At 38.8% G+C, this 19,658-nt stretch overlaps 1 protein-coding gene across 2 annotated transcripts in view; it reads right to left on the reverse strand.

The window, feature by feature from the left end:
- The window catches only part of LOC123511646 (IST1 homolog), a 58,502-nt gene that overhangs the window by 38,154 nt on the left and 690 nt on the right, over nt 1–19,658 (reverse strand). For both annotated transcript variants that reach the window (XM_045267686.1, XM_045267685.1), the window contains 3 exons: nt 19,538–19,658; nt 17,535–17,659; nt 16,984–17,116 (listed from right to left, as the gene is read on the reverse strand). The exon at nt 19,538–19,658 is cut by the window's right edge. In XM_045267686.1, coding sequence (XP_045123621.1) covers nt 16,984–17,116; nt 17,535–17,659; nt 19,538–19,658 — 379 coding nt within the window. The remainder of the gene's footprint in view (nt 1–16,983; nt 17,117–17,534; nt 17,660–19,537) is intronic.

A 19,658-nucleotide genomic window follows, 5' to 3' on the forward strand; every position in this document is an offset into this window, starting at 1 on the left:
TGCATTATATTCAGTGTAAAGATTAATTCTGAATTCCCAAGTGTAAAACCCTAAGGAATAATGTAGTGGTATAATATGTCACGGGACTTGACTGTAACTCGAGTAGGAACTTTTTTGTTAACAAATGCACCATGTTGTGTGAGGCATGAATCGAAAGGTCATGCAAATGCCCCTGTCTGGGAAAACTTTGGTAAAGATCAGAGCATATCTTCCCACCTTAAAGGCCACTTGAATTTCACTGCTAGGTAGAAAATAACAATTTTGCGGAACTGCTAGTTTTAACCTACCTCTCTATCGACCTTATTTCTAAAGATATCTGAATGGAAACTTTGCCAAAATACATTTTTTAGCATGCTCTTTCACCATAAAAAAAAAAAAAAAAACATTTTGGAACAGAAAGATGGAGTAAGTTCTATATGATCTACTTAGCTTTTCCTTTGGTTTGAAAAAGTGGCTAAAATCTTTATTTATGGTTATTTTGATCTGGACTTCAGATATCTGGTAGATATTCATCTGGCAATTAAAAATATGTGTCTATCTTTCATCTATCTTAATTTGGAGGAAAGTCATGAGAAAAAACTCAAAATCCTTAGGTAACACCAAAATGTTACTTATTCTCCTGACTCTCCCAGAGCCTATTAGAAACTGGTATGACATTCCTCCTATGCACTTCAATGCATAGATCATAAATCTGGTGCCAAAAATGCTCTATCCTAATTGACGCCCAAGTTACCTGGTTGTTACCAAATGTTATGTCTTAGGTATATCGCATAACAAAAGTTGAGTCCACTTTCCATAGGAATGAACATGGTGGGAAACGTCAACTAATCCCACTTGAGAAAACTAACATTCTGTTCATGTCTACCAATTGTGCTAAAAAATCTCTATAAATTTTTTTCGTTAAAATTACAACTACAGTTATAAAAAGCATATCAATGGGTTTGTAAGTTATTCTAGCTAAAAAAATGAGATTTCCTTGTTTCCATAAAAATGGCAATGCTATTAAAAAAAAATATGTCACATTGCTGTCCATATAATCCAATAGAAAAGTGCTTCCCAATTATAAAACTAAACCATACAACAATCATTTACACAAATTTTTTACTTTGTATAGTGATTTTTTAAAGATTTTTTTTTTTCATTTTCATAAAATTTACCCACATTTTCCTCATATTTTCCCATTATACATTAGACATTACAAGAGAAAAATATGCGAAATTTCAAACTTCTACAGGCATTTCTTTCGATTTTTTTTTCAATAAAAAAAAATAGATAAAAAAAATAAATAAATAACTGTACCAATGGTCCTAAACCTCTTGCAAAATAAAACTCTGTTCAAGTCCAGATCTACCTAATTTTGTTGAATTTATAACTACAGATATAAAACTTATATCAATGGGTATCTAAGTTGGTCTGATTTAAAAATTGAGGAGACCGTCTTATATATATATATATATATATATATATATATAAACTCAAATTTGCTTCCAATTTACAGCTAAAATATCACATTTACAGTAAAAGGATAGAGAAACAATGTTGTAGCATGGAAGAAATCCAATCGATCGGTACCAACAACGTCACTTTACTTTACTTTATCGTTGAGATATAAAGACTTTATTTCGCCTTTACATGCGACTTTAGGTAAAATACATCAAGTTTGGTTACAATTTACAGCTAAAATATCATCTTTACAGTAATAATGTAGAGACAATGTTTTACAATGGACCATTTTAACCTTTTTGGACCACAGGCAAACCCCGTATAACGAACGTTTCACAATGAATTTTCGCCACAATGAATGTTTTGTTTTATTATCCTTAAATCACATAACGAAAACCAAACCTCGCTATAACAAAATCGTTACTGGAGAAAATTTGGCCAAGTTTGAAAACGCCACCGAATCATCACCACCAACATCCACTGCCACATCCAAATTCGACGCATTCAGATTTTTTTTTTTTTTACTCATCCTAGGACCCCGTACAACAAATTTTTGCATAACGAACCCTTTTTCTGGAATCTAGCCCATTCATTATATGGGGTTTGCCTGTATATTAATCAGTTGTATCTTTATTATATGTCCACCAGTTATCGTCATCAATTATGAGTTAATTCATTAACCCTTAACCCCTTCGTGCCGGATGTTAAAAAAGCCCGCCTGTATGATATACGGGTGGTAGTGCCAGCGCGGGAAACTCGTGCAAGCTTGTCATATTTGTCGTCTTTGTGTATTATGCTACTATTTTTTAGTCACTATATCGCCTTTGAAGAGGAAAGTGGATGCTTCTCTCTTGAGAGAGAGAGAGAGAGAGAGAGAGAGAGAGAGAGAGAGAGAGAGAGAGAGAGAGAGAGAGAGAGAGAGAGAGAGAGAGAGAGAGAGAGACATTTGCTAATATTTTAGACACAAGCGGGACGCATGTAGCTTATCTTCGAGAGGAAGAGGGGAGGAGGAAGGAGAGGAAACGAAGGAGAGAGAGAGAGAGAGAGAGAGAGAGAGAGAGAGAGAGAGAGAGAGAGAGAGAGAGAGAGAGAGAGAGAGAGAGAGAGATTAGAAAATTTGTTGTTTTGTATTTATTTGTGTGTGTGTGTGTGTGTGTGTGTGTGTGTGTGTGTGTGTGTGTGTGTGTGTGTGTGTGTATTTACCTAATTGTAACATACGGGAAAAGAGCTATGCTCGTGTTGTCCCGTCTCCATATCTATTAATGTCCAGCTTTTTCTTAAAATCATGAATATTCCTTGCGTTGACCACTTCCACGTCTAAACTATTCCATGCTTCCACCCTTCTATGAGGAAGCTATATTTTTCACATCTCTCCTATAAGTGGCCATTTTAGTTTTTTCCCATGCCCTCTCGACATTCTTTCATTCCACATACACAGATCTTCCCTATCCATTTTTCCATGCCAATCATCACTCTGTATATTGCTATCAGGTCTCCCCTTTCTCTTCTGTTTTCCAGGGTCGGAAGTTGCATTCTTTTCAGTCTGTCTTCATAAGTCAAATCTCTTAAGTCAGGCACCATTTTGTTGCAGCCCTCTGTACTTTCTCTAGTTTCCTTATGTGTTTCTTTAAGTTCGAGCCCACTGTATTGTTGCATATTCAAGCCTCGGTCTTATCATTGCAGTAATTATTTTCTTCATCATTTCTTCATCTAAATATCTGAACGCCACTCTTATGTTCCTCAATAAGTTCAATACTTCTCCAATTATTTTGTTTATATGTCTCTCTGGCGATAGGTCATTGGTAATTGTCACCCCAAGGTCTTTTTCTTCATGACTGGTTTTATGTCTTCATTTCCTATCTTGTACATACTCCTGATTCTTCTTTCACTCTTGCCAAACTCTATTTTCTTGCATTTTGTCGTGTTGAACTCCATTTGCCATGTACAGCTCCATTTCCATATTCTGTCCAAGTCTTCCTGGAGTAGTTCGCAATCTTTGTCACATCTCACTTTTCTTAACAATTTTGCATCGTCTGCAAATAGGCTCACATAACTGGACACCCCATCCACCATGTCATTTATGTAGACCGCGAACATTACTGGTGCCAACACTGATCCCTGTGGAACTCCACTCTCCACCAATCCCCATTCTGATGGTCTGTCCTTAATTATTGTTCTCATTTCTCTTCCTACCAAAAGTCTTCCATCCATTTTAGTAAACTGCCATGCACTCCTCCTACCATTTCAAGTTTCCAGATCAGTCTCCGGTGTGGTACCTTATCAAAGGCCTTTTTTAAATCCAGATATATTCCATCAGCCCAACCATCTCTTTCCTGTATTACATCTATCACCCTCGAATAGTAACATATCAGGTTTGTCGTGCATGAACGCCCTTTTCTAAAACCAAATTGACACTCACAAAGTATGTCATTTTCTCCAAGAAGTCTGTCCATCTATTCTTCACCACCCTCTCACACATCTTAGCTACCACACTTGTAAGTGACACTGGTCTATAGTTCAATGGGTCTCTCTTGTTACCTGATTTATAGATTGGGACAATGTTAGCTCTTTTCCAGTCTTGGGGCACTACACCTTCCCTTAATGAGGCATCAATTACTTCACAAACTTTTTCTGCCAGTTGCTCCCTGCATTCTCTTAAAATCCATCCTGATACCCCATCAGGTCCCACAGCTTTTCTCACTTCTAAACTCCCCATCATGTTCTTGATCTCCTCCACAGTTACTTGAAACTCCTTCATAATCCCTTTCTGTTCCATTACCAGTGGTTTGTCAAAAGCAGTCTCCTTTGTGAATACCTTCCGAAAGCATCCATTCATAGCCTCTGCCATTTCCTGGGATCTTCACTGCATACTCCATTTACTTCTAAACTTTCAATACTTTCTCTATTTTTGATGTTGTTGTTCACATGTCTGTAAAAAGCCTTGGTTGGTCTTTACATTTATCAATTATATCCTTTTCTTGTTTCTTTCTTTCTTCTCTTCTAATCAACACATATTCATTTCTTGCTCTTTTGTAACTTTCCCACTGCTTAATCCGTCTTTTCCTTCTCCACCTCTTCCATGCATCCTCTTTTCTTGTTCTAGCCTTTTCACATCTATCGTTAAACCAGTCCTGCTTTCCAACTTCTCTATGTTGTCTTATTGGTACAAATTTTTCTCACCTTCTTTGTATATTTTTATAAATTCCTTCCACTTTTCATTTGCTCCTTAGCACTCTTGAATTTCATCCAATTTGTCTCTTGAAAGAATTTCTTTAGGTTTCCAAAATCTGTCTTGGCATAATTCCATCTTCCCACTTTATATTCTTCATTTCTTCTAGATTTCTCTTCATCTATCACCTTGAACTCCAAAACTGCATGATCACTCTTTGCTAAAGGGCACTCCACCCTCATCTCCTCAATGACCATTGGCTCTGTACTAAAGACCAAGTCCAGTCTTGACGATGCTCCCTCTCCTCCAAACCTAGTATCTTCTTTGACCCACTGAGTTAACACATTTTCCATTGCCAGTGTCAATAGTGTATTTCCCCATGTTGTCTCTGATCCTTCCATTGACCAGTCCTCCCAACACACCTCTTTACAATTAAAATCTCCCATCATTATAGTTCGTTCACAGCCACCCAACATTTCTTCCAGACATGTTCCTGTATCACTTATCATTTCTTCATATTCCTGTACTGACCATGCATTTGTCTTAGGTGGTACGTACACCACTATGTAGTGCCTCTTTTTCCTTCATTAGTTTCTGCTCTGATCTTTAGCACTTCTGCCTTTCCCATACCTTCTTTCACTTGATCCACCTTTATATCTTTTTTAACCAGCAACATCACTCCTCCTCCCATCTTACCTACTCTATTTCTTTTCCAAACATTATATTTCCCTTCTCCAACCATCATCAGGTCTTCTCCCTCTCTCAGTTTTGTTTCAGTAAGACCCACAATATCTGGGTTCTTGTCCCTCAAGTAATCGTTGAGTTCTAAAATCCCCGATATCACTCCATTTATGTTGGAATACATTACATTCCGCTCATGTGTGTGTGTGTGTGTGTGTGTGTGTGTGTGTGTGTGTGTGTGTGTGTGTGTGTGTGTGTGTGTGTGTGTGTGTGTGTGTGTGTGTGTGTGTGTGTGTGTGTGTGTGTTTTCACGAATGTTACAAGGCGGGACGCATGTAACTTATCTTTCGAGAGGGAGAGGGGGATGGAGGGAAGGGAGATGGGGAGGGAGGAAAGGGAGATGGGGAGGAGGATATGGGAGAGAGAGAGAGAGAGAGAGAGAGAGAGAGAGAGAGAGAGAGAGAGAGAGAGAGAGAGAGAGAGAGAGAGAGAGAGATGGGAACAGTCTATGCCATTGGGTAATTTTAGACACAAGGCGGGACGCATGTAGCTTATCTTTAGTAATTGGTGGAGACAAGGATGGTAGGAGGAGCACTAGGATTTCAAAGACAGCATACGGCGTGTGTAGTTGGTATCCAACACACTATACGGGACAACTGAACTGAAGAAAGCTCAAAAAAGAAATATGACGCCTATGTAGGCGTCACCGTATTTGCTACTGGGGCTTCATAGGTGTCACCGTATTGAAGGGGTTAAAGTATGGGGGGTTGATTTACTTTCCATCTGTTACAACTGGGAAAAATCACACCTGTCAAAAATGCTAAAAATATTTTTTCCTTATAAAAACATATTTTTTTGTGTTATTCTGAGTACAACGATGTACAGAAGCTCCCCAGCTTACGAACATAATGGGGACTGAGAGGCTGTTTGTAACTCCATTTGTTCATATATCCAAAGTCGGTTCTCCATTGCCTTTTTTTCCATTGTTTTAAAGTTTTGTTTACATTAAGAATACCTGTACATAAATCCCAATAAATATGACATACCTTATACAGTACATGTAATATGTAATGCTTTTAATATTATTTGATGGTGATTCATACAACTTTAATGTAGAAACATACTTTATTTAAAAAGAAAATATATTGTAGTGGTGACTGGCTGGCAAACCGATCGATAAGATGGCGTGTGGTCAGCTGGGCAGGAAAACACAACCAGGGCCGTCACACAACATGAAGCCTATCCGTTAGACCGGGGGATGACACCATACAATACTGAGAAAGATCGATAAACATGGATAGATTAACATGGCGTCGATCAATGGGGGTTGAACAGGTGTCTATAAATCTGGGATGACTAAGTGTCTGTATATCGAGTTCAAACAGCTGACATGGTTACCGCTAGGTTAGACTCGCATTTAGGTTACACATTTTAACGTTAGGGCTATGTCAGTTACAAACATGAAAGCATTTCACATGAAATATAAAACAGAAAACATTGCAAGCTTGAAATAAAAATGAGGAAACTTGTAAGATTTACCTTGTTCACTTGGATTTGTTGGGGGAAGTGGCGGGCGAGGAAGGGGGTGACGAGACTGGGGAGGGGTCGTCAGCATCGCTGTCAGCGTCAGGCGTGTGGGTAGAGGATGAAGATGGCACTGGCTCAGGGGTAGATGGCACTGACTGAGGAGTGGATGGTACTGTTGCCTCACATTTATCTACCCGTTTGAAGAACCGATGAAGCGACGACTGGCTCACAGCCTTCTTTTTTTCCTTGTGTATGACGCGGTAGCATTTCAGTGCATCATGAACAGCTGCTGACACCTTGGCATGTCGTTCTTCATTTGGGTCCTGTTCTTCAAAATTTGCCAAGGCTGCCTCTATGGATGCAAAAGCTTCTGCCATCTTTTTAGTTTGGAAATGTTTTGGTGGCATTTCCACTTCTTCCTCCTCTGCCTCCTTCCTCTGCTTCTCCAATTCTCATAGTTCATCATTAGATAGCTCCTTGTCATGGTCATCAAAGAACTCTGTGAAGTCCTGCTCCTCCAGCTCTAGCTCCAGTTTCTCACTCATGGAGATTAAATTGTCAACAAGCTCCTCCTGCTCCTCCTGAATATTTTCAAACCCAGTGAAATCATGAACAACCTGAGGGCAGAGCTTTTTCCATACAGCATTCATACAGGTGGTTGTAACTTCCCACCAGGAGGTATTAATGCTTTTTATGGCATTGTAGATGTTATATGACTTCCAAAATTCGCTCAGAGTCATATCATTCTCGAATGTTGCCTTCAGTGCCTGGCGGAAAGAGCGCCTTAGATAGTATTTTTTGAACGTTGCGATGACTCCCTGGTCCATAGGTTGTATAATGGAGATTGTGTTGGGTGGCAGGTAGACAACCTTGACATTAGGGTGAAAGTCATCTAGGTAAGGTGGGTGGCCAGGGGCGTTATCCAGCACCAGGAGGACGTTGAATGGAATGGAGTTGCTCCGACAATACTTCTCCACCTCAGGGATAACTTGATTATAAAACCACTCCTGAAAAATTGCCTGTGTGACCCAAGCTTTAGAGTTACTCTTCCACACAACTGGAAGAGACGCCTTGGCAATGTTTTTCAGGGCTCGTTGGTTTTCTGAGGTGTACACCAGTAGGGGCTTTAATTTTAAATCACCACTAGCATTACCCCAAGCAGTAGCGTCAGTCTGTCCTTTGCAGCTTTGAAGCCAGGCATCGTCTTTTCTTTCTCCTAACTGATGTAGGTTCGGTCAGGCATCTTTTTCCAGTAGAGGCCAGTTTCATCCACATTGAAAATCTGTTGTGGTGTGTAGCCTCACTGGTGGATAATTTCTGCTAGTTTTCCTGGGAATTCCTCAGCTGCCTTAACATCTGCACTCGCCGCCTCATCAGACACCTTCACATTATGCAAGTTATTGCGCGCCTTGAAGCGGTTAAACCACCCATGACTTGCAGTGAATGACACATCCTCACCATACTCAGCCTTCAGTTCATTGAATAGACTCAGGGCCTTCTCTTGAATCATCATAAGGCATAGACGTTTCCGTTTCTGGATGCAGTCCTCGAACCAGACGCCGAGATGTTTTTCCATCTCCTCAATCACTTTCCCTCTCTTTTTTTATATGATAATTGATTGCATGGGCACTGCAGATTTCACATGTTCCACTATTTTTTCTTTGTTCTTAATAATTGTGCCTACAGTTGACCGATTCATATTAAATTTTCATACCACATCAGACATTTTCTCACCTTTCTCAAGCCGTTTTATTATGTCCATTTTCACCTCTAAAGTTATAGCCTGACGTTTCTTGGCACTTCCACTGGCTTCACCGTTTATTTTTCGCTTCCCACCCGACATTTTTGATGGAATGATGCACAGGTAAAGCGAATTATGGCACAAAAATTGGCGGTACATGAGGATACAGTGAACAGATGCTTTCGTGTTTATGGCGGGAGCCTGGAGGGCAGGGGAGTGATGCGCACAGCTGAGTGAGCTCGGCAGCGCCACGGCGTGGCAGACTTGCGGAAAATTTGAAGTTTGCTAGCATCTTTCAAACAATTTTTTGGACTTTAGTATTTAAAAGATTGGTTCGTATGTATGGAACGTTCGCAAGTCGAATGTTCATAAGTTTCTGTAGTGTTTAACATGTTATGACCTCTGAAAGCAAAGTTATTGAATATAAAAAAAATTCATGGCAGAACCCACCGCTAAGAAATACCCCAAGCTCCAATAACACTGCTCTCTCTCTCTCTCTCCTCTTGGGCATTTGAATTTGATGTAAAAGTAGGAACTTTTGCACTTTCATGTCAAGAAAATGCGAACTCAGATATATGAAATTACGTGCAAAACAGGAAAAGAAAAAGAAACCACATACACTCGACCCTCGAAACAACGGACAAATGCGTGCACGACCCTGTCCGTAGATTGCAAAAGTTCGTTCTTTGCAAAAGTATGTAAAAAACTGTATAAAATGTACGTAAAATACTGTGTAATCATTAAGAAATCATTCAAGCAGTATTACAAAGCATTAAGTACAACAAATAACCTGAAATAGATGACATGAGCATGGACAATGTTCGCTGTTGGTTGAAAATGCACGGACTGAAGATAAAACATGGCGGCCAACAGCTGATAACGCGACCAACCCACCACCTACCGGACAATAATTTGCTGGGAACGGACAATCGCGTGCATTTTAATATTCGTCCGTAGATTAAACCGGACTCCAGAATTTGTCCGTAGTTTCCGAAATCCATTGATGGGAGGTCCGTTGTTTTGAGGGTCGAGTGTATTGCAAGTATTGTGAATATCTATAATAATTGGAATCTGGCAACTCTTATTAACAATGGGATTCACGTGACTTGGCCGACAAGCACAGTCCTGTAGAGGCAACCATGGGTGACACACACTAGCGCATTGCTTGAGGGGAATAGGCTACGTGATCATTATCAGAATCACTACTGGAGTCTTCACTTTCTTCTGTCTCAATCAAAAAAATCACCGTCTTAATTTTCATCACTCCTCAATGTCATTACCGAGTAACACTGACATAACATCACTCAGAGTACCGTTTCCTCCCTCCGGGTCACAGGGGTGGCCAGATGTTGAATCAAAATGGGAAAAGATGACCTATTGTGAGGGAACAAATGTCTCAAGGCTCAAGCAGGCAAGTGAGAAAAGATGCCAGATACCTCCATTTGCCCTAGGACCAATAGTGAGGGGGAGAGATTCAAAGGTTTAGCGCGGAAAAATCATGATTATATGTACGACCCCTGCCTCTCCGCACGCGATGCTACAATCGTACATATACGATCACCGTACTGTAAGGGTTAACATGCAATTTTTGTAATAAACACTTTCTAATATATCTATCTCAGAGATGCTTATTTTAAGGCCATTTGGTGTCAGGCTAGGCCTGCATGCAAAGTTAGAAGTCAAATTTTTCAAAAATAAAAAAAAGTTTTGTGTGCGAATTTTGCATTGGATATTACCACATACAGGCAACCCCCGCTTAACGAAGATTCACACAACAAAATTTAGCTACAACAAAAGGTTTCATTTTACTACCATCTGCTCGTTTAACGAACACCAAACTCGCTTTGATGAAGTTTTATCCAGATAATTTTTTCCAAGTTTGAAAGCCCCACCATATTACGCAAGCCGACAGGCTTTTGAATACACCAGCGCCTCTCGTGGACAACACGCGCACCACTCACTCCCCCTAGCTGTATATTATTCACAGATACAAGAGGTGAGAAAACTAATAGCATTGCTCGTCACCATCTTGACTCCATCTACTGTACTATTTTCAAGTCAGCAGACTCTATTAAGAAGGCTGGTGAGACCGTATCTTCCTTGCAAGCTAAAAGAACCTCCTGAACTCATGACTCTACAATGGATAAAGTGGAAAGCCTTGTGGAAATATGGTACATAAATTTTATAAGTGATACAATGATGCGCCCTTTGTTTACACTCCACAAGTTGCCGATTAGTGTCTTTCCCGTTTCACTCTCCCTCCCTTCATAAGTTAAAGATCATCAACATTATAAAGTAACGTACATACATACATTAGTGTAGATTATAATGACTTAAATTAAACTGCCTAAATATTTAACTTCATAATTTTTACTTTTATTAAACCTTTCACTGTACTATGATGCACTCTCGCTTTGTTTACTCTCAATGAAAGTTCAAGTCAGGGGTCAATCTTGTTATAATTGGTTAGCTTAACGAAGGGTTTTTTAGGAACGTAACCCCTTCGTTAAGCAGGGGTTGCCTGTTATACACGGTAAAGGTCCGCACACACTCGAACATCACTCAACCAACCTGGGCATTGCATGAACAGTGCAGCAGCCTTCTCTAGAGTAATATTTTCAAGATCTTTTACATAAAAAAAAAAAAAAGCAAAACTCCAGAGGATATATGCCTAAGCCTCTGGTATAATATCATTGTTCAAGTTTGAATTTACTTAAGTCCACCCAATGGTCCAGAGGATATACCTAAGTCTCTTACAAAATACAGTTCTTTTCAAGTCTGGATCTACCTAAAACTGGTAAATGGTAATGCTATTGAAAGAAAAGCGTCACATTGCTTCCAATAAGAGAGCACATCCTAATTCTAAAACTTGCCCATGTAACAATGATATATGCTAATTTTCAACTTTCTACAGTAATTTTTAGGGTATTTTCTTTGAAATTTTCACCAAGTTTTCTCCTATTTTCCTCATATCTTACCATAATACATTACACATTACATGTAATTGACATGCAAAATTTCAATCTTTTCGAACACTTTCCAACCATATGCAAATCTTACAAATTTGACCTCTTGGGAGAAAAAGATGCAGTAACTTCTATAGGATCTACTTAGGTTTTTTCTAGGATTTGCTTTGGTCTGAAAAGTTACAAAAATCTTTATTTATGGTTATATCTATCTGGATTTCAGATATGTGGTAGATATTCACCTGTAGACTAAGAATATGTGTCTATCTTTCATCTACCTTAATTTAGAGGAACATTATGGGGAAAAACTCAAAATCTTTAGGTAATACCAAAAATGTTACCTACTTTCCTGACTTTCCCAGGGCTTATTTGAAACTAGTATGACACTTATCCTATGTATTTCGATGTGTAGATCATAGATTATGAATCTAGTGCCAAAAATGCTCTAGCTGTCAATTCACCGCCCCCTATTACCAAATGTTACTGCTTAAGTAAACCATGTAACAAAAGTTGAGTCCCATCTCCATAGGAGTTAACATGGTGTGTAATGCTACTAGTCAGGGGTGTGGAGTCGGAGTCGGAGTCGAGGAGTCAGCTACTTTTGGCCGGAGTTGGAGTCGGAGTCGGTAAAAATATGAGCGACTCCGACTCCTGTACGTGATAAATTTTCAAGTAAAGATTCCACTTCATGGAGATTCCTACAAATTGGGAGAAATTGACTTTGTGGAGGATGTGTCCAATCAAGCACTACATATAGAGATAATTTTTATTAATCTATGATAATTATATAATAGTCAAGTACACTTTTATCATGGACTGACTCGAAAATATGTAAGTATTGATTCTCTTAACTTTCGTCTTTTTTGGGTGTGGCAACTAGCGGGCTTTTTGTTTAATCTTTTCCCTTGGCCACCATCCTTGATGTAAAAAAATAAAATAGACTATCGTTGTACTGTAAAAAAAAAAAAAAAAAAAAAAAAAAAAAAAAACCAGTCGGAGTTGGAGTCGGAGTCAGAGTCGCGTCATTTAAATTTACTGGAGTCGGAGTCGGACTTTTGAAAATCCGACTCCACACCCCTGCTACTAGTATACTACGTGCCAATGAATTGTTCGCGGCTCCACAACAGATCACCTCCGCGAGGGCCTCAAGATAATTTCCTCTAGTATGGCACCGTAGTGATTTATGCGAGTTATCATGCATCTGGGAACATGTTTAAATTAGTACAAGCAGTCCATAAAAAAAAACGTTGATGGACTGTCAGTTGACATTTGTCAGTTATTAGTAAAACATTCGAAAAAGTATCGTCTCATTTTCTGCCTGTAATTTGAGCAGACACGCCCTAACATAACTCACCTTTTCTTCATAATGGGAGGCAAGAAAGACTTAACAAAGGACCAGATAAAAGTCATTGTGTCTTTACACAAGGCAGAGAGGCCAGTGAAAGAAATAGCCAGGATTGTGGGTGTTACAAGGAGATGTGTGCAAAAGTGGATACGAAAGTTTCGTATGGAAGGCGTGGTGGCAACGCCAGAACAGAAAAAGAGGCCTAGGCGAGGATGTAGAACTTCATCACGCACAATAAATGTTGTGAAGCGTCAGGTGGATGCTTGTCATCAAATCACAGCGAGGGAATTAAAAGAGCAAAACCCTCAGCTGCTCGGGCAAGTGTCTGTGAGGATGGTACAACGCTGCCTGCATGATAACCTTGAGTTCCACAGACGCCGCGCTCTAAAGAAGCCACTCACCACCCCTAGGCAAAAAGACCTTAGGGTTGCATTTGCCACTAAATATCTCCAGTGGGATATGGCAAAATGGCACCAAGTGTTATGGAGCGATGAAGCTGTCTTCATGGTGTCCTGCAACCATGGCAAGCATGTGTACCGGCGACCAAGGAGTGACCCACTTGACACAAAATTCATATTTAAGACTGAAAAGCACCCTGATTCAGTAATGGTGTGGGCCTGCTTCAGTTATCATGGTGTAGGAAATTTAGTGTTTTTGCCAAGAAATGAAAACATGAATCAATAATTATTTGGAACTTTTATGTGATTTTTTGCCCAGGTCTTTTGAAATGTGCAACGCTACTGTGTTCATGCAGGATGGAGCTCCATGTCACAGGGTAAAATCCGTCCTGACTTGGCTTCAGGACTGCCAGATTGACGTTTTGGAGGACTGGCCACCCAATTCCCCTGATCTGAACCCTATTGAAAACATGTCGTCCATCATGAAGAGGCGCATGCAGAGGAGGGATATCTCCGACATAACAAAGCTGCGGACGGCCATCAAGGAGGAATGGCATAATCTAAATCAAATAACCCTCAATAACCTGGCTGAATCTCTTCCTTCATGGCTTCTAAAGTGTATAAGGAGGAGAAAGCCCATCAATTACTAGTTTCTTCGTAAGTATTATAGTACTTTTGTTTTCTCCATTCTAAGTGCATTCTATCACCTGTGGTGTCACGGCGAACAATTCATTGGCGCGTAGTGTACCAGTTGATTTTTGGGGGGACTGGGACAAGATTACCCTACTCTAACCTTTGGGCTGTTATATCTTGGTAACCATTATTCCAATGAAAAACTTACAAAAATTGAAAAATACTTCACATCACTTGTTCTTTACAATGAAACCCTTCCCTCATTGATACCTTAATTAGAAGATGAGAAAAGCCAAGTAGGGTAAGACTGGAAAGTGCTTGATAACAACAACTGCTTCACCAAGCCTGAACCAAAAAATACTTTTCATCGAAATGACAACTACAGTTATAAAAAGTATATCAGTGGGTTTCTAAGTCGTTTTAATTACGAAATTGAGGAGATCATCTTGTTTCCATAAAAAATGGTAATGCTATTAAAAAAAAAGCGTCGCGTCACTGCCCATATAATCCAATAAAAAAGTGCTTCCTAATTCTAAAATTAGACCATATAATAATAATTGACATTAATTTTTCAACTTTCAAAAGTAATTTTTCTGAGATTTTTTGTTTTCACCAAATTCTCCCATATTTTCCTCATATTTTCCCAAAATGCAGTAGACGTTACAAGAGAAAAACATGCAAAGTGTCAAACTTCTACGGGCATTTTTCCTATTTTAAAAAATTTTTCAACCTTTAAAAAAAAAAAAAAAAAAAAAAAAAAAAAAACTCAAGCTTGGCTCCAATTCACAGGTAAAGTATCAGATTTACAGAAAAAATGTATAGAGACAATGTTATTGTTTGGAAGAATTCCAATCGATCGATACCAGCAACATTACTTTACCCTTTTTAGTCGCCGAGATATGAGGAATTGATTTTGCCTTTACATGCGATGCTACGTAAGAAACCTCAAGTTTAGTTCCAATTTACAGCTAAAGAATCATATTTAGAGTAAAAATGTAAAAAGACAAAGTTTTAGAATGGAAAATTTAACCCGTTAGACTAATTTTACCAGTTTATTTTTATTACATGTCCACCAAATATCATTGTCGATAAGGAGATAACTTTCTGTACACAATATTGTCCAAAATACCTCAAGTATGATTCCAATTTACAGCTAAAGTATCATATTTAGAGTAATAATGTACAGAAACAATGTTGTAGACAAGACCATTCTACAGTAAAAAAAAGGATAATATTAGAAAAACCTCTTTGCAAATAGCCTATCTCAGAGATGCCTATTTTAGGGCCATTCAGTGTCAGACTGGGCCTGCATGCAAAGTTTGAAGTCAAATTTCTCAAAAATAAAAGTTTTTTTCTTTTTTCTTTTTGCAGTGGATATTACCATACTATATCATATTTACAATTAAAATGTATAAGGACAATGTTGTCAAACGGACTGTTTTACCCCTGGTGGACATTATTTATTAGTCATATTCAGGGGTGTGGAGTCAGATTTTCAAAAGTCCGACTCCGACTCCAACTCCGACTCCAGTAAATTTAAATGTTGCGACTCCGACGCCAGGAAATTTGAAGGTTGCGATTCCGACTCCGCTTTTTTTTCTCTCTCGCTGATGAGGCCTTCTTAGCATCTGCTGAAGAGCGTTGTCAGCCTAGCTCAGCAAGGGGAGAATGGAGAAGTGTACACGACGTGTATAATACAGGATCACACGATGTACTAGTACCACACTCATTTTACCATCGTTGGATATCACTTAGCAATTAACCTCTATGATAAATATACACATTAGCTCATGCAAAACACCATAAAATATGGCAAAAGGGGATACCCGTATTATCTGCTGTCTGGGTGGTTGTTGTGGCATGTACTGCCCTCCTTCCTTAGGGTATATCCTCAACAAAGTATAAAATAAAAAGCATGAAAAAATATTAAAAATACCAATATTCCCACAGACTGCTTGATTGAACGCATCCTCCACAAAGTCAATTTCTCCCAATTTGTAGGAATCTCCATGAAGTGGAATCTTTACTCGAAAATTTATCACGTAAAGGAGTCGGAGTCGCTCATATTTTTACCGACTCCGACTCTGACTCCAATTCCGACTCTGACTCCGGCCAAAAGTAGCCGACTCCTTGACTCCGACTCCGACTACAACTCCACGCCCCTGGTCATATTGTTATCTTATGTCCACCATCATCATCATCATGGAATTAATTAACCCTTGAGTAAACACTAAATGTTATGTAAACTACCTCAAGTTTGGTTCCAATTTACAGCTAAAATATCATATTCAGCTACAGTAAACATGTAGCTATACAGAAAAAGTTGTAGAATGGACCGTTTTACCCCTGATAAACCCTTCTTATTGGTCATAACATCATTGTATAAGACTTAACATCATTGTCAAAAGCCTGGGTAAAGTCCAGCGAAATAGTTAAGTCCACAAGTGTTAGAACACATTTCAAGTCTTGGAGGGTGAAACTTGCTCAATGGGAGACTCCCATGGATGGGCTAACTTTAACCGAGTTCGGCGGGATTTTAGGACCTTTTGCTTAGGTAGACACCAAAATGTCAATAACATCGCCTTAGGTAGGGTTCATATGTTATTTGTTATGGAATAGGGTATGCCTCCAATGCTATTCCAAACCATTTCCTACCTGAGGGAAACAATTCAAGTCCGACACTTACCCAAAAATAACATTCAGTAAAGGAAGGTCCGGGGTTTTTAGAGAGGTTAGAGGAACAATCCAGTAAGTCTTCTTGCTGATGCTGACTGAATGCTACCTAAGTATATGAACAGCCACAAGCAGGATGAAACTAATAACCTGAATGAACTATAAAAAAAAACTCAGTGTTTGATTTATATAAAAGGTGGTAGGTGGTAAAATAACTTGAGGATATCAGTAATAAATGCCCCTGTACTTCGTCAATTAGCATCTGTTGTTACAGACTGGTTTCACCATTAACTCATCAATTATAACTTATAGATCATTCTAGCAACACAACCATAGCTGCCTTGCTATCTTTCCTAACTTATGAATGTACATAATTGAAAGTCATAGCTAGTATTCCCACAACTCACCTGGCCATAGGGTTTGCCAAACTTGAGAGTGAGTTGGTCAGCAATAACCTTCAGTTCAGCTACATCTGTCTGGAGCCTTGGAGCAGCCCAGATGAGTGACGAGACAGCCTCTGCCAATCCCTCATCCAAGTCTCTGTAACAAACAAACACATATGAAAGTATAACTACTCCATAAATTGCCATCCAGTATTTCTATATCTATGAGTCTCAGGATATCCCTAAATTCCTTTTAGTAATAATTCATATAACAGAGAGAACTATTAAAAATCAAGATTAAGTACAGAAGTTGTATGAATAATTTCCAATCACTGTTTTCTTCAAGCAAATCTTTGGAGTGAGTACAGGGTGTACATAGGGATCAAATTGTTTGTACTCTTCCAAATTCTCATCTTTTCTACCTGCATGCATACCTTTTGACACTAGTTTTTAGTGAGTTTGATCATGATAATCAGTTTGTTTATGCATAAAATTTAATCAATTACCACTTCACTAAAGTCCTTTTAATTATTGCAACCAAAACAAATAAATATTCAGCCTGAATTGTGACTCACTTCATTTGCTGGATAAGACCATATCGAGCTAGCAAGAGGTCACAATACATCTCCGTGACCTCCATGGCTTCCACCAAGTAGTCTTCACGGATTATGTGTTCCACTCGGATCTTGGCACGCTCTGTCTGCAGGAAGAAAGAAACAAATATCTTTAATGGCAGTTGTTACATGTATGGGTAGTACCTTTTTCTTCTGCAGCCTGTCACACAGGTGGCATGTGGCCATCATGGGGCTCAGAGGCAATCATTAATGAGAGGTTTGAAAAGAAAACAATTTAAAGTAAAACAAGGGTGTAACACTTGTGAGGAATGACATTCTTGATGACAGCTGTGGCAAGTGTTTGGTGTATGTAGGATGATAGCGAGGCCTTGCTCATACCACTGGTGGAGGTTGTGGTGATGGCCAGGGAAGGCTGCCCAAGGTAGAATGCCATTATGTAAAAGACATTTACTGTATCTCATGCCTGCCTTATAAATGCATGTTTCTGTTATCACGCTTAAGTTTACTTTGTAATTCAGCAGGGAAAAAAGTTGCAGTCACAAAATGATAAGTCGCACTGGAGGCCAAAAATAGTCACAAAGTTGCAGTCACACCAGATCCATCAACAAAGATGCAAAGTCAAAGTCTCACTGGAAAAAATTAGTCACACCCAACTCTGACTTAAATGAAAAGCAGAACCTAATTGTGTCTAATGATGATCAATTACACAAATCTGAGGTACAGCCTCAGCTATGGAGGATCCTGAACCATGTCTAGTCTGCAATGTTTCCTGATAGATTTAATCATTATAAATGTAAAGTGCCTAATGGAAGCACGAGTACAAGCAAAGATGGTAAATTAAGTGATGCAACACTTCATTCTTGATCCCTGTCAACAATCTCTGCCATAACTTATTCAGTATTATTCTATTTTAACAGAAACAGCAACATGGCTTTTGTTCCCCTTCTCATCTTATAGAGCTTTTCATTCTGAGTAATTTGAACCCATACATACCTATCACAAATTGTTTATAACGTTGAAATTTTTTTTATTTTTTTTATTTATCATTTTTTGGGGAGAGCATGTAACACCCACCTGTGTGATGGACTGACAGGCACTGAAGAACACCGTTACATGTGTTCGTTTGTGTATGTGTATTGTCACATTACTTGCGCATGCATGAAATAATGGCAATGATTGGTTCTTTTATTTGACTATGCAGTCACTGACCAATAAAAAATAATACAGAATAAATTTAACCAATGAAAGTGGTTTGTGGAGAGAATCAACTCTATTTGAATTCAGTCTATGGAAGATGTCTGTCCAGGCAGGGTTTCACCTCCATAATATTGATTGTATTGCCAGATTTTATGAAAAGAAATAAGGTAATGACTTTATATTAAATTCTTAGCATTGCCAGTTGGATTAATTTAGTTTTCTTTGGTTAGATCCCTTTGTGTTAGTTTTTTTTTTTTTTTACGTATTAGTGGTGCTATGTGTCACCTCAACTAGGCTACATTAGTTAGGTTAGGTTAGGTGCAAATTCATTCAAAATAGGTCAAAATACACCTAGAAAAAAAAAAAAAAAAAAAAAGCTTCGTTTTACCGCAAAATCGTGTTTCCGTAAGAGACGGGGGCGGTGGGGGATGATAAAAAAAAAAAAAAACGGACTTGTGAAGGAAATGAAGTGCATATTCATTCGAAGCAGGACAAAATCTACCAGAAAACATTAATTTCATCCAGAAGTGAGCTGTTGGTGTTATTGTAAAAATTTACCACTTACTCATCAAAGTAAATAGATAATGAAACATATCATAATGGTGTTACCTTACCCACCACAGTAAACATATAGAGCATAAATTAGTAGTTTTTTCCTTTAAATATATGAACTGGCAATCCTATGTAGCACTACCTTATATGCGTTAATAAGTACCATTATATAAATTAATAAATAAGTACCTTACCCATGTAACCAAACAAACAAGTATGAAAAACAAACACGCCTGCAGCTAATCGCATATTACCTTGCCCGTGGATAGATAGTCAGCAATTTCCTTCCTCGCCTTCTGCGCTAACTCCGTCTTCTTCTTCTCCAGCAACTTGAGTCTGTTGATACTGAGCCGCAGGTTGGTCTTCAGCTTGGTG

This window comes from Portunus trituberculatus, chromosome 31 (assembly GCF_017591435.1).
Source record: "Portunus trituberculatus isolate SZX2019 chromosome 31, ASM1759143v1, whole genome shotgun sequence".
Classification (NCBI taxonomy): domain Eukaryota; kingdom Metazoa; phylum Arthropoda; class Malacostraca; order Decapoda; family Portunidae; genus Portunus; species Portunus trituberculatus.